General features: G+C 47.1%; 1 protein-coding gene across 1 annotated transcript in view; it reads left to right on the plus strand.

Annotated features, from left to right (window-relative positions):
- The window catches only part of LOC112249120 (malonate--CoA ligase ACSF3, mitochondrial-like), a 39,636-nt gene extending 24,179 nt beyond the window's left edge, over positions 1-15,457 (plus strand). The window contains 4 exon segments of the mRNA XM_042320946.1: positions 1,426-1,530; positions 1,864-1,974; positions 13,587-13,721; positions 13,954-15,457. Coding sequence (XP_042176880.1) covers positions 1,426-1,530; positions 1,864-1,974; positions 13,587-13,721; positions 13,954-14,087 — 485 coding nt within the window. The 3' untranslated portion in view covers positions 14,088-15,457.
- Positions 15,458-15,726: the final 269 nt, after the last annotated feature.

Below are 15,726 nucleotides of genomic sequence, written 5' to 3' on the forward strand. Positions count from 1 at the left end.
GCCGGCTACATTCCACTACACACACACACACACACACACACACACACACACACACACACACACTTACTGTATATCTGTAAAGCTATATTAATTCAACTCTGCCTTAATAGGCGTGAAGAAAAGGGCAGTAATGAGGACGTCAGCATAATAAGATGTTATCTTATTCCTAATACCACTGGAATGTTGTTGTTGTTATTGTTTGAATGGATTATTTATGCTATTTTCGGCAGAAGGCTGATGTTGGCCATATCAGTTCATTAGTCATTTCCAGCTGTCACTCCTACGACCTTATGCCCCTCTCAATGCTGTCTTCATTCCCCTGCATGGTTAGTAATTGTTCCCTGTGTGGAATGTGGGTAGAACACGGCTCTGTCATATTTCTATCTTCTATTTTGAGTTTCTAGTCACTCGTTTAGCCCTCGTCCCCTTTTTGTAATTCCCCTCCAGTCTTTCTGTTCTGCCTGTAGCCTTTGAAGTGGCAGTCAATCTCAATTATCAGTAAAGTAACGGTGACCTGAATGCTACATGGCTCCAAAATATGTCTGGCCTCCTTCCTGAATGGAGAGAAAAAGCGAGGGAGACCAAGAGGGGAAGAGCGAGAGATTGCTCGGGCTCAAGTATAAATGGATTTTGTTTAGTTTTGTGATTGAGGGGAGAAAGCTCTTTTTATCACCCCGTCGTTGGCAGCTTTCTGCTGTGTTTGGAGAGTGAGGAGGAATGAGGACACGCTGACGATTACCCAGCTCACTGGGACACAACCCTGGGAGAAAAACAACAAGACAGGGACTGAGATGGACGTCATCCTCTCACACAAAAAAACCCTTGAATGAAGGGGACAGGAGGGATACAGGAAGTGGCTTTAGAGAGAAGACTGACTTGACAGATAAACTAGGCTGGTCTGGTTTTGAAACGATGGGAAGAGAGTTTATATCTCTGTGCTTCTTGCTCTGCTGATGAAGTGGAAACGGAGTGTGTTTGATTGGCATTGCCAATCAGGGCTAAAGTTGATTAGATCAATATGAAGCAGGGAGTTATTTTGTAATCATGGCCTGTCTGCCCTGTTCTTTATTGGGAAAGCAGTGGCCTGTGAAATGACATGGCCCACAGTGTCACACAGAGAGAGAGAGAGAGAGAGCAGGCTGCACAAAGGTTTCCTTCTCTTTTGGCGGAGGCAGTCATTAGAGCTTATCTCTCTATAGGTCAGACAGAAGGAGAAAATGCCTCAGGAGATGGGAATGTGTGTGCATTCATATGTGTAGGAGAAGGATTGTCATTAAATCACTATATTTTCATTTATTTTTGTTGATGCAAATATTTTGGATGTGAAAATGGTTTTACTTAAAACCATTCGCATTAATTGTGAGAGTGTAATTAGTTCCATTGTGTATGCATGATGTGAGTATTTAGCGTTGTTTGTGTGTGCAGGTGCAGTCGGTGTCCCTCTTCCAGGAGTGGAGGTTTGCATCGTCATGACGAAAGCAACCAGCACCACCGTCACCGAGGGCAACAGCAGAGAAACTCAGGTATTCAGCAGTCAGAAACACTCACATCCAAAGATACATTAGAACTTCCAGATTCTGTAGAAAAAAAATATGTCTAAGCAGAATGTTCATGTTGTTAAAAAACATATACGGTTAGCATGTCCAGGAACCCCTTCTGTCTTAGCCACCCACTGTAGTGTGTGTCTGTCTGTCTGTCTGTCTGTCTGTCTGTCTGTCTGTCTGTCTGTCTGTCTGTCTGTCTGTCTCTCTGTCTCTCTGTCTCTCTGTCTGTCTGTCTGTCTGTCTGTCTGTCTGTCTGTCTGTCTGTCTGTCTGTCTGTCTGTCTCTCTGTCTCTCTGTCTCTCTGTCTCTCTGTCTCTAGGTGCGTTGGAGGGGGAGCTGATGGTGCGGGGAGACCAGGTCTTCACAGAGTACCTTAACAAACCAGAGGCCACCAGGGAGTCTTTCACTGAGGACGGCTGGTTCAAAACAGGTACAGTACACTGTCTGTCAGGAACACACTGTCATCTCATGATTTATTGACTGGTATGCAGCTACAGGACACAGGCTCATACCTTGAGGGACAGCCTGATGATACAATACTACGAGAGGGCTGCGAAAGACTAGTGAATATTTCACATGACCACTAGCTCATGTGAAATATTGGCTAGGATTCACCATGTTCTCTCTACTTCACCAATCACACCCAGAACACTGGATGAGGCACATTGTCAGAACTACGCTTGTCATGACCTCTCTTTCTCCAGGAGCTGTATTTAAACATTTAGGAAGAAGGCGTCTCGCTCCCCTTCAGTGACTGGCTTGTGATAAATGGAGGATGTGTGTTTTTGGTGCTGGGAGGCATTTCTCCTCTCTAAGTGGTTGTGACTCCTCTGTGGGTTGGGGAGAAGAAGAGCAGAGCTGTCAGTGGTGCAGAGGCCGACTAGGCCCTCTCTGGCCCAGTGCATTCCCCCAAGGAGCCCTGCTTTAGAACAGGGCTACAGGGAGAGAGGAGCTGCTCAGAGACAGAGAGATGGGCAGGGATAAAGGATGGAGAGAAGTGGGCAAGAAAGAGTGGAGGAGGTACAGATGGAGAAGGGGCTGCAGGGGGAGAGAGTTCGGGAGAGCTGGCAGGGAGGAAGGCGGGAGCTGGCAGGGTGGAGTGGGTTTAATTGGCTTTTAGGGCTGGAAGGACAGAGTTCCAGTGCGCCGCACGCTGCTGTCACACTCCATTAGGCCCACTGGCCGGATAATGAGAGCCAGCACAATCAGCTCCCAGCAGACAGAACAGCCAGCCAGTCAGTCCCCTAGCCAGCCGTTGCTACTGCCAAGCACCCTGCCTGCCTGCCTGCCCACCCGCCTGCCTGCCTGTTCCATCCTACATACACACACACACAAAGTCACATGCACCATCACCTCAGGCAGCCTGCTTGCCATAGCGACCCTGCATCCACCAGCTCCATAGGCAGCTATATCCTCACTACCAGCGGAGGTTGGTGGGAGGAGCTATAAGAGGACGGGCACATTGTAATGGCTGGACTGGAATGGAGCGGAGTCAAACATTTGTTGGATTTGTTTGATACCGTTTAATTTATTCCATTACAGCCATTACAATGTGCCTGTCCTCCTATAGCTTGTCGCAGCAGCCTCCTTTGCTCACCACAGCACTACTTTACATTTACTTTGACATACCCTATATGCCCAGGTCTATTCACTCTATTCTGCTGCCCTTCTAGGTGTTAGGAGTGTCAGATCTGATGTCACCTCATCTGAAGGCTTCTGGCCAGTTCGTGTATTTGAATAGGGAGGCTGGAGAAGGTGCGCAGATAGCCTTATTTGTAATGATAAACTCATGACACAGTGTCAGTTTTCACAATGCTACTCCCTGTCCAGTGCCTGGTTCTTTGTTTGTCACTATGTGTGATCTTGGCTCTGTTGGTAGGCAGGGTGAAAAGGTGTGAGATTCAAGACGAGTACTACTTACACTCTCCCTCACTTCCACCGACTTCCTCTCACACTCATACCCTTTTCACCCTCACACCTACTCCCCCTCTTACACTCTCCCCCTCTCTGCCAGCTCGCTTCTCCATCTAACACCCCTCCCTCCCTCCCTCCCTCCCTTTCTTTACCCTCACCTGAACTAGCTGTCTGTCTCTCACCATCTCTTAAACCTCTCATCCTCCTATTGGATTTGACCCTGTCTGCTCACCCTTTACCACACACACAGACTCCCTCAGGCAGAGGCGGGGGACGGGACGGACGAGAGAGGAAGAAAGCGAGAGAGAGGGAGGAAGAGAAAAGAACAGGGAGAGCCAAGAGGTCAACATGGTTTCTGTTTGCCTGGCGGTCTCTTTAATTGGGTAAGTGTGGCCCTGCTGCAGCCTGACTGGCACCTCTATGGATAAGCTGTCACCCTGTTGAGCGCTCACTTTGCGCCCATCTCCACACCACGTTTGTTCCCATTGATTTTCCTCACTTCTCTTTGTGTCAACTCACTCACTCGGCCTCTCTCCTCTCCTCCAATCTGCCCTGCTTTCAAATGTACTCCTCAGTAGCTCCCTTTCAGCTGTCTGTGTCTGCTAGATTACCTACCAAGGAGAGGGACAGTGTGTGTCAGTCTCGTTAACTGGCCAGGGACTCCAGGCCACCTTTTGAGCAGATCATTCACACTGGTTTAGAGTTACTGACTGTTTGACTGGGGTCTACCATGCCAATGGCCTCCCAACTATACAGCACTAATGATGAGCCAGTCTCTGGATGTGGTAACTGAAACCGTGCCTCCGCTAGTCTCATCCCTCTATCAGGATCTTAACATCTTTTCAACCTGGTGACACACAAGCACGCAGACGGTGTGAGGAACCCTGCCAAGGCCTAACGCCATCATGAATTTATAACCAATGTTGTGGATGGATCGTTATCTTCGACTCCCTCCATGAGATATTGACTGTTGTGGTCAGATTTCGTCTGCCTCTGGTGTTTGTGTGCAGGCTGCCTGCCTGTGTGGTTAGGCTCTTACTAATAAGGTTTTTCCATTGTGCCAGTGGAGTCCTTAAGACTGTCCCTCGTAAACAAGACCATTAATTTTATTAGCGGTAGGGCTACAGAGATAGAAATGGAGAGAGGGGGAGGGAGAGACTGGGAGAAGTGGGGTTCAGCTGGTCTCCAGCACTCTAGCAGGACAGCTCACTCTTTTTCCCCGGGAATGGATTATGCGCTGAAAAACAATAAATAAATAAATATATCAATAAATAAAGATGGCTGGGAGGGAAAGCATTAGCAATTTTCCAAATGCTGCGTGCACATACTTATGAATAATGGATGCGTCCTAAAAGTTGCCAGTGCTCGGGTAAGCACTGTTTGGGGACTGCACATTAGCCTTGCTGTGCTCGTAAATAACAGGCAGGCTTGGATGTGGGTGTGCAGGCCACTGGAGGGAGAGGGGAGAATGTTAACTAGGAGGAGAGGAGAGGAGTGGAGCTCATCCTCCCTCAGCTCATCTCAGGGCAGAGAGGAGAGCAGAACCTCTCACAGAGCCAGGCTCATTACCATTACTTTACCACACGCACATGCACGCACACACACACACACACACACACACACACACACACACACACACACACACACACACACACCACAAGTGCAAACACACATACACTATAGTGCATTTGGAAAGTATTCAGACCCCTTCCCTTTTCCCACATTTTGTTACGTTACAGCCTTATTCTAAAATCAATTTTATTCCTCATCAATCTACAAACAATACCCCATAATGACAAAGGGAAAACAGGTTTTTAGAAATATTTGCAAATTTACTAAGAATAAAAAACATACCTTATTTACATAAGTATTCAGACCCTTTGCTATGAGACTTGATATTGATCTCAGGTGCATCCTGTTTCCATTGATCATCCTTGAGATGTTTCTACAACAGCATGATGGCAGCATCATGCTGTGGGGATGTTTTTCAGCGGCAGGGACTGGGAGACTAGTCAGGATTGAGGTAAAGATGAACAGATCAAAGTACAGAGAGGTCCTTGATGAAAGATTTTGTGTGTAGTTTGTTCTATGGCCGTATTTGTCATTCAATCAGCAAATATTTTTTACATTTGTGTGTGTGTGCTCAGTGCGTGTTAGGTTTGAAAGTTTTGTCAGTCTTAACCTCTCAGCTGAGGTGAAACTAGAGTCTGCAGGACAGACAGACAGTCAGCCAGCAGTGTGCCTTATTTTCCAGGCAGACAGCCATCACTAGTGATTTAAGCATTCCTTCCCTCTCACCCTCCCCAATGTCACATTTCACCTCCGGTCACAACACAATGCCCCTCCCATGTCATGTTCCCCTCACGACTCTACCATTCACCCTCCCCTTGTTCCATTTCCCCTATGGTAAGGCTATACGTCCATTCTAATATGTTCCAATCAAGGTGTTGACATGTGGGACTCTGTGTATACAAATACTCTGGTACAGGTATTGCAATTCAACACATTAAGCACTTGTGTCTGCAGGATATGTGGTAAACCACTAGTTCTACATTGAAATGCTATAAACATTCTGTGTGCCCAAAGAAGAAACAAAGACTCCGGGAGGACAGCCCACATTAGATTTATTGACCTACTCTACTTTTGTCTTGGCATTGATTTTCTCTTTTTTACTGGAAAGACTGATAGATGAATAGTGAATCTTTTCTGAGCTGGCTGTCAACTGTGGGCATGCTGTGGCTGATGGCAGATGGAAAGGGATGGAGGGAGCGCTTTGTGTTGTTCTGATAGAGTTGGCCATGAGAGGAGAGGATGGAGGTATCGGTAGGATGGAAGGAACAGGCTGTAAGTATACCAGCATTACCGCTACAGTGTAGGCAGTGTGCTGCCATGTTGATCTCTGCTATGTCTTGGCATACATGGTTTCTGTTTAGATTCTAGGGAGCTTGCTACTGCACCGGCTCAGTGTGTCAAACATGGTGAACAGTTGCATGCAAACTGTAGTCAAGTAGTTAGCTTAAGTACACGCCAGATCTCCCGGGAGAGGTTATCAATCGTAAAAGTTTGTTCGCTATCTCACCAAGACGATAATCAACCGCGAGCAACATAGTCAGTAACATTAACATAAAGCAATTCTCTCCCTTTAATTGCATTGTATTAAACAAATGAGATCACTCATCCAAGTGCGAAGCCGCTTTCTTGTACGATATTAATTACGCAAAAAGGAGCTGTGACAAAAGTTAAGGATGATAAATAACATCAGAGCTGGTGATTTTTGTCAGCGGTTGTCTGTTATTCATCCTCATTAGCTGTTCCATTTAGCCGCCTGGGTTTTAATGTTGGCATTAATATTAATGTCTCCCTGCTTTGTGTTGACTGTTGTTCTTAAAGAGAGATGGCTGTGAACAGAGTAGCAGACCCCCCCCATTCATCCAGCGCCGATAAGGCCTTCTCCTCTTGCTGTGATGCTGGATGTTCTCACTGAGAACATGGCTACTGGCTTATCTTCATCACTACGCTACTTAGTTGGTTGATGGCGTCTTGTGTGAGGTGAAAATGCTGACTGACTGATACAGGACTGACTTGATGTCTTTCAACTGGCACAGACGTTGTTCCATGTGTCCCTCTCTAACACCTAGAGCAGCGGCGCCTGGAGTTGACAGAAGTGTGTGTGTGTTTGTGCCATTGAGCGTGGCCTTTGTCATTTGTCTCACTCTGCCCTTTCTAGAGCCCCCTCACACACCAAAAACCTCCTACGGTGTAACCTTACCACTGAGTGTGCCCAGAGCACCCAGAGACAAGTGTGGGTGTATGTTTGTGCCTCTGTGTTTTCTCTGGCTTTGGGCAGTGCTGACTGTCACTTCCCTGCCCTTTTCCCTGTCTCAGACTTGGCCAGGCTTGAGATCATGGTGGCAGGCAGGGGGGGAGGCAGACACTGGGAAGGTGGTGGGAGGAGTGGAGACATGCCACTGCAGACCAGGAACTTTCTCTGCACTCCATCTTCTGTTCCGTTCTTTCCTCACGCCACTGTTTTTCATTTCTTCCGTTCCATCCATGGCTTTTCCCCCCCATGCCTACGAAGGAGATGAAAGCCCAGCGCAATTAGGCTTCTTATCGTTTTAATTAAGAAAGCCACTCGTCCATATCTCCCTCCTCCTCCACTTGTCCTCCGCAACAGTACTGAGACTGGGATGCCAAATCACAAGTATTCTTCAGTGTGTCCTGGTAACACACTTCCAAAAGCCCCCCTCTCCATTTTTATCGGTTTCTTCTCCAATCACTATTCCCAGTGGTCCCTCATTCCAAACAGGCGCTGTTTCTCTCTCCTTATTTTCCCCTTCCTCAAAGACAGAAGGTCACAACAGCCATTGTCAAGTGAGCACCAAGTGTCTCAAAGTCAGCTGAAGTGTGTTTGACTGTACTGTATGGTAGTAATACAGTGGGGCAAAAAAGTATTTAGTCAGCCACCAATTGTGCAAGTTCTCCCACGTAAAAAGATGAGAGAGGCCTGTAATTTTCATCATAGGTACACTTCAACTATGACAGACAAAATGAAAAAAAAATCCAGAAAATCACATTGTAGGATTTTTAATGAATTTATTTGCAAATTATGGTGGAAAATAAGTATTTGGTCAATAACAAAAGTTTATCTCAATACTTTGTTAAATACCCTTTGTTGGCAATGAAAGAGGTCAAACGTTTTCTGTAAGTCTTCAGAAGGTTTTCACACACTGTTGCTGGTATTTTGGCCCATTCTTCCATGCAGATCTCCTCTAGAGCAGTGATGTTTTGGGGCTGTTGCTGGGCAACACGGACTTTCAACTCCCTCCAAAGATTTTCTATGGGGTTGAGATCTGGAGACTGGCTAGGCCACTCCAGGACCTTGAAATGCTGATGGTAGGCTTTGTTACTTTGGTCCCAGCTCTCCCAGCTCTCTGCTCTCTGCAGGTCATTCACTAGGTCCCCCCGTGTGGTTGTGGGATTTTTGCTCACCTTTCTTGTGATCATTTTGACCCCACGGGGTGAGATCTTGCGTGGAGCCCCAGATCGAGGGAGATTATCAGTGGTCTTGTATGTCTTCCATTTCCTAATAATTGCTCCCACAGTTGATTTCTTCAAACCAAGCTGCTTACCTATTGCAGATTCAGTCTTACCAGCCTGGTGCAGGTCTACAATTTTGTTTCTGGTGTCCTTTGACAGCTCTTTGGTCTTGGCCATAGTGGAGTTTGGAGTGTGACTGTTTGGACAGGTGTCTTTTATAGTGATAACAAGTTCAAACAGGTGCCATTAATACAGGTAACGAGTGGAGGGCAGAGGAGCCTCTCTTGATTCTAGCCATCCTGGATCCGGGATCGTGAATACAGCCTCAAGCTGTATTGTTCAGTTTTTCCAAAAATATTATTTGTTTAGGACAAATCGCTCCGTTTTGTTCATCACGTTTAGCTACGAAAAAAACCTGTATCCAGGAGTGTAATTATCCCCGCAGCTCATTAGCATAACACAAAGTTAACTATTCATGAAAATCGCAAATGAAATGAAATAAATATGCTAGCTCTCAAGCTTAGCCTTTTGTTAACAACACTGTCATCTCAGATTTTCAAAATATGCTTTTCAACCATAGCAAAACAAGCATTTGTGTAACAGTATTGATAGCTAGCATAGCATTTAGCGTTAGCATTGAGCGGGCAACATTTTCACAAAAACAAGAAAAGCATTCAAATAAAATCATTTACCTTTGAAGAACTTTGGATGTTTTCAATGAGGAGACTCTCAGTTAGATAGCAAATGTTCAGTTTGTCCAAAAAGATTCTTTGTGTAGGAGAAATCGCTCCGTTTTGTACATCACGTTTGGCTACCAAAAAAAAAACGAAAATTCAGTCATCAAAACGCCAAACTTTTTTCCAAATTAACTCCATAATATCGACTGAAACATGGTAAACGTTGTTTAGGATCAATCCTCAAGGTGTTTTTCACATATCTCTTCGATGATATATCGTTCGTGGAAGTGTGCTTTCTCCTCAGAATCCCATGGGAAAATGCCTGCAGCTGAAGATTACGCACCAATTTTGACAGAGGACACCGGACGGACCCCTGGTAAATGTAGTCTCTTATGGCCAATCTTCCAATGATATGCCTACAAATACGTCACAATGCTGCAGACACCTTGGGCAAACGGCAGAAAGCTTAGGCTCGTTCATGGCATATTCACAGCCATATAAGGAGACAATGGAAAACAGAGCCTCAAAAATTCTGCTAATTTCCTGTTTGAAGTTTCATCTTGGTTTCGCCTGTAGCATGAGTTCTGTGGCACTCACAGATAATATCTTTGCATTTTTGGAAACATCAGAGTGTTTTCTTTCCAAAGCTGTCAATTATATGCATAGTCAAGCATCTTTTCGTGACAAAATATTGAGCTTAAAACGGGCACATGTTTTTATCCATAAATTAAAAGAGCGCCCCCTATATCCAAGAAGTTAAAGAAGAAGTTACAGGTCTGTGAGAGACAGAAATCTTGATTGTTTGTCGGTGACCAAATACTTATTTTCCACCATAATTTGCAAATAAATTCATAAAAAATCCTACAATGTGATTTTTTTTCTAACTTTGTCTGTCATAGTTGAAGTGTACCTATGATGAAAATTACAGGCTTCTCTCATCTTTTTAAGTGGGAGAACTTGCACAATTGGTGGCTGTCTAAATATTTTTTTGCCCCACTGTATGTCTGTCTGCTGTGAGTGTAGACCCCTTTCCCCTCAGACATCATTGAGCAGTAAAGAGGGGTGCAGTGAAAAGCTATGCATATATTCCCCTCCAACCCCATGGCATTCCAGGCATCTGTAGTGATGTAAAACATGTTCTCATTCTACTTTCTATTTACATGAGAACGGGGCTACACGCCTGTGACTAAATTATTCCTAGCTTTTGGGGTTTTCTTCCTTAAAACCGAAGGGAAGGAAGGGGAAACTGTAAATACACTATTACTGATGTTAACACCCATCCAGTTCCTCTCCTCCCCTCATCCTCCCCTCCTCCCCCGTTGCCCCAGCCTATCAGTGCAGAGCAGTGGTCTGTGAAGAAATTCCCAATATCTAAATTTACACACTGTATCAATCTTGTTTAATAGACTGGAAAGCTTATTGCTCCGGCGTGGAGCCGGGAGAGAGGGCAGCGGTGATAAATTGCGGCGTCCCTGCGACAGCCGCCCGTGATGTATAATGAAATATTTATGATTTATCCCGGCTAATAAACTGAAATGAAGTGCGTGATGTATGGGAACAGATGGGCCCTCTATTGATGCTGTGCTCGGCAGAGGCAGGGAGGAGAGAGAGAGAGAGGAGGGGAGAGAGAGAGAGGAGAGAGGGGGGGGGAGGCAATGGGAGAGGAAGAGACACTGTAGAAAGGAGGGGGGAGGGGAGAGAGAGAGAAGGGGGAGACGGAGGGGATGGTGGAGTCGCAGTACTGAAAGAGGAGCGTGCTGAAAGAGGCAGGATGGATAGAGAGATGAAGAGTTGAGAGGAAAGATGAATGTATTTTGGGAGGTTGAGATGATTAAGTGCGCGAGTGATAGAGAGGAGATGAGAGACTGTAGCTAAACTGGTTTTGATTTATGCTCAAGTCTTTATCTAGTATTTCCTTACCTTGATACCATATATGATGGCAAGTGTGTACTATGCATATGATAATGTACACTGATATGATCTGAGTCATAGAAGGTAGAGGTGACTATATCGTCTGGTAAAAGTGAGACTGAATAGAAGGTCATGTCGTAGTTCTCTTCTCCTGATGCTGTATCTCTAATGAAGGCAGTCAGAGAGAGAGACAGAGAGAGAGAGGCTGAGTGACCTTGTGGATGTGTCACCTGCTGCACCTTCCACTTGTCCTCCACCAGTCACCACCCACCAGCCTTGGGCCAGGCCCCGTTCTCTAGCACCTGCTGCACCTTCCACTTGTCCACCACCAGTCACCACCCACCAGCCTTGGACCAGGCCACGTTCTCCAGGACCTGCTTAACCCCCTCACAAATCCTAATACATCCCCACCACTCTCACACAGCCCAATACATCCCCACACCTCTCAGGCTGCCCAATACATCCCCACACCTCTCAGGCTGCCCAATACATCCCCACACCTCTCACGCTGCCCAACACATCCCCACACCTCTCACGCTGCCCATACATCCCCACACCTCTCACGCTGCCCAATACATCCCCACACCTCTCAGGCTGCCCAATACATCCCCACACCTCTCACGCTGCCCAATACATCCCCACACCTCTCACGCTGCCCAATACATCCCCACACCTCTCACGCAGCCCAATACATCCCCACACCTCTCACGCTGCCCAATACATCCCCACACCTCTCACGCACGCAGCCCAATACATCCCCACACCTCTCACGCAGCCTTCATTACCCTCTCCCTGCCTCAGCTGGGGACTCTGTAATGATCCACCAGGACTCTCGCCTTCTCTCCACACCTCCCCCTCACCCTCTCTACCTCTCTCAGTCCCACACTCATCCACCACAATGACCCACTTCCCCTCCTCATCATCCCCCAGCCCCAGCTGAGCCCTCACACTCAATAACCAGCCCCCTCCCAACACACACACACACACACACGTAAACTCTCCCTTCCACACACCACTCCCAAACACACACACACCCATCCAGTACTCCCCCGGGGTAACACCAGTAGGTGTCTAGCATGGCTCTTCTGTCTGAGGTCACAGTATGACAGACAGTCAGTGTTCCTCTCTTCAGCCTCTCTCTGAGCCCTGGCTGGTAGGTGTGACGTTTCCACTAAGAGAAAGTGTTACCTAGTGATGAGGTGTCAGGTGGCCTGGATGTCAGCCAGCTCACAGATATAGTCCACGGTTGTTTGTGTTTTTATATATTATATAGGCTGTTCTTACAGTGCCACTGAGACAGCCCAGCACACCTGAGTCTTGGCGTTGTGCTGCTAATCAGTGGTGGGCATGGGGGAGGTAATTAAGGGGAACTCCAGCTGAGCTGCTCTCTCTCTCTCCCTCTCTCTTCCCTCTCAGCTATTTGCCCAAGAGATAGAGGCAAAGCAGGTTGAACGCATCAGCAGCCTGGGTGTGTGTGTGTTTTCATGCCTGTGTGTAGCGTCCAGGATATTGCCATTCACCTGCTGATTGATGGAGCTCTCAGTCTCAGCTGTTCTGCTGTGGTCTGTGGACTGTGCTGGCCATGTTTACTGGGGTTCCTCTGAGTCTCTGACGCACCAATCAAGCAGGCCTGCGTTGTGGTACTGTGAGTCTCAGACACACTGAGCAGGCCTGCGTTGTGGTACTGTGAGTCTCAGACACACTGAGCAGGCCTGCGTGGTGGTACTGTGAGTCTCTGACACACTGAGCAGGCCTGCGTTGTGGTACTGTGAGTTGCAGACACACTGAGCAGGCCTGCGTTGTGGTACTGTGAGTTGCAGACACACTGAGCAGGCCTGCGTTGTGGTACTGTGAGTCGCAGACACACTGAGCAGGCCTGCGTTGTGGTACTGTGAGTCTCAGACACACTGAGCAGGCCTGCGTTGTGGTACTGTGAGTCTCAGACACACTGAGCAGGCCTGCGTTGTGGTACTGTGAGTCTCAGACACACTGAGCAGGCCTGCGTTGTGGTACTGTGAGTCTCAGACACACTGAGCAGGCCTGCGTTGTGGTACTGTGAGTCTCAGACACACTGAGCAGGCCTGCGTTGTGGTACTGTGAGTCTCAGACACACTGAGCAGGCCTGCGTTGTGGTACTGTGAGTCTCAGACACACTGAGCAGGCCTGCGTTGTGGTACTGTGAGTCTCAGACACACTGAGCAGGCCTGCGTTGTGGTACTGTGAGTCTCAGACACACTGAGCAGGCCTGCGTTGTTATGCCACCCACCTTCTCTCCCTCCTCCACACACAAGCCTATATTACACCCAATATGCCAAGTCATATGACAACCCGGTGGGAGTAGGGGTTGAATGATGGAGTGTGTGTGTTTTTTCAGTACATGGTAGATGTGCATGCCTTTGATAAATGAGGACTGTTAGGCAGTTTTTGTTTAGCGTGGGCTTGTTTTTCTGTGTTTCTCCTATCTAAGCCTGGTATCCCTTGTTTGTATGGTGTCCTGCAGGGGACACAGTGGTCTATACGGATGGAGTGTACTGGATCATGGGCTGCACCTCTGTGGACATCATAAAGAGTGGAGGCTATAGGATCAGTGCTCTGGAGGTGCAGCGACCCCTGCTAGCCCACCCTGATACCACAGGTAAACACCCCCTCCATTGGCTCCTTCATGGTGCTTTTCCACTGCAGGGACTTACACTGGCGCTTGGCCTAAAGACTCAGACATTTGTGTTTCCATGGCTGACACCATTAAGATTAGCACCATTTTTTTTTTTAGATTGGTTGGATTTAAACAACATGAATCATTTGACTCATTGACATATTACAGTAGCTTTCAGGGTGTTGTCCATGTGTGGTGACCCCTGACCTCTCAGATGTGGCTGTGATTGGTGCTCGGGACGCCACCTGGGGACAGAAGGTGACAGCGGTGGTGCGGAGCATGACCCTGTCAGAGCTGAAGACCTGGGGCAGGTTACAGGCAAAACAAAGGACATTATTGTCACACTAGTTTTATAGCGCCATGAAGCAGCATTAGTAAAAATATAAATATATATATATAAAAACATTAAAACTCCCAATAAATGTAGTGGTATTTATTTCAAAACCACTACATAGAGGTGCTTATAAATCGTAGATCTACTGTATATTACATTTGTTGGTATGTCTGCTAGCTAGCTGTGCTTTGTCATGCTGCTCCATTCCATCAACCATTTGGTGTTCATGGTTCTGTGGCTTTACTATTTGGGAACATGCGAAAACCTTAAATTGTGTGTTTTTGAAAATAGAATTTTGTCCATGGCATTTATTGAATTAGAGGAAGACTTCACTGCTCAGTCCCCCGGGGAGTCATCCAGACTTGTTTATAGTAACTGCTGCTGAAGCCTCAAAATCAATAGCAACCTAACTACTGGAGAGAGAGAGAGAGAGGCCACTCTCATTTAACTGAAGGGGCCAAGGGCAGATGTGGACTGATGAAGGGAGCTGAGGAGAGAATAGAGAGAGGGAGGATGAAGAAAGGAGGGATGATGATGGAGGTCTGTCAGGCAGGCAAGCCATTGCTGTTTCGGTCTTGGCTTCTTTTTTGTTCTAAATGTCACTGGTTTTATTTTGCCCCCCAACACTGGCAGAAGACACATGTCCCTTTCTGTGGAATGGCTCAGGCCATCTCTCTCCCTCCTTGTGCCCCCCCCCTCTCTTACTCGCTGTCTGTATTCTTTCTTTCTGTCTATCTCCCTCCATCTGTCTTTGTCTTTCTCTCTATCACTCTCTGCCCACCCCGTGTGTGTGTGTGTGTGTGTGTGTGTTTGTGCGGGTGCGTGTCTGTTTGTGCTGCGGGCTCCATATGGTGTGGGGGTGTGCCGGCCCTACTGCTGTGCCCTGCTGGTCCTGCATGGTGGATTAGCAGCGCTGCCTGTCTGCCAATGACCCTGTCACCCCCCACCCACAGGTGCTGCCTGCGGACGGGCAAGCACAGGGCCAAAGCAGGGCCAGCCAGGGTGAAGGAGATGGAGAGGATGAACAGAGAGGGAGGTGGAGAAGGGGGGGGCAAACAAGTGCATGGATGCTCACTCCTCAGTGCCCCGGCTTCAGCTGTCACCCTGTATCTGTGTCAAGCGCTGTGTTCACTAGCTGTGCTCACTAGCTAGTGCAGACACACACAAACACTAACATACACACACATACATACATACATACATACATACATACATACATACATACATACATACATACATACATACATACATACATACATACATACATACACACACAACAGGCAGAGCCTCTGAGACATGGGTGTGTGAACAAGCCCCATTAGAGACACACACACACACACACACACACACAGTTGTCTGACACAGCCATGCAGCCACATGTATAGAGAGAAATGCAGAGAGAGAGAGAGAGACAGACCCATCTGCTGCGAGGGACAGAAGTACGCTATGCTACAATATGATTTGTTGATTTACTATTCTCTGTCTATCGCCACAACACAGCCATTAGATAATAAAAAACGCTGCAGGCTTCACGACTCGACATAACAACCATGCATTCAAAATGGCAGACATTTAATTAGCTCAGCCTTGTGTTTTTGCCTTGACTATTTGTTTTTACTTCATGCTGATTGTATTGTTTTGTATTAACCAAAT

Source organism: Oncorhynchus tshawytscha, linkage group LG04 (assembly GCF_018296145.1).
Source record: "Oncorhynchus tshawytscha isolate Ot180627B linkage group LG04, Otsh_v2.0, whole genome shotgun sequence".
Classification (NCBI taxonomy): domain Eukaryota; kingdom Metazoa; phylum Chordata; class Actinopteri; order Salmoniformes; family Salmonidae; genus Oncorhynchus; species Oncorhynchus tshawytscha.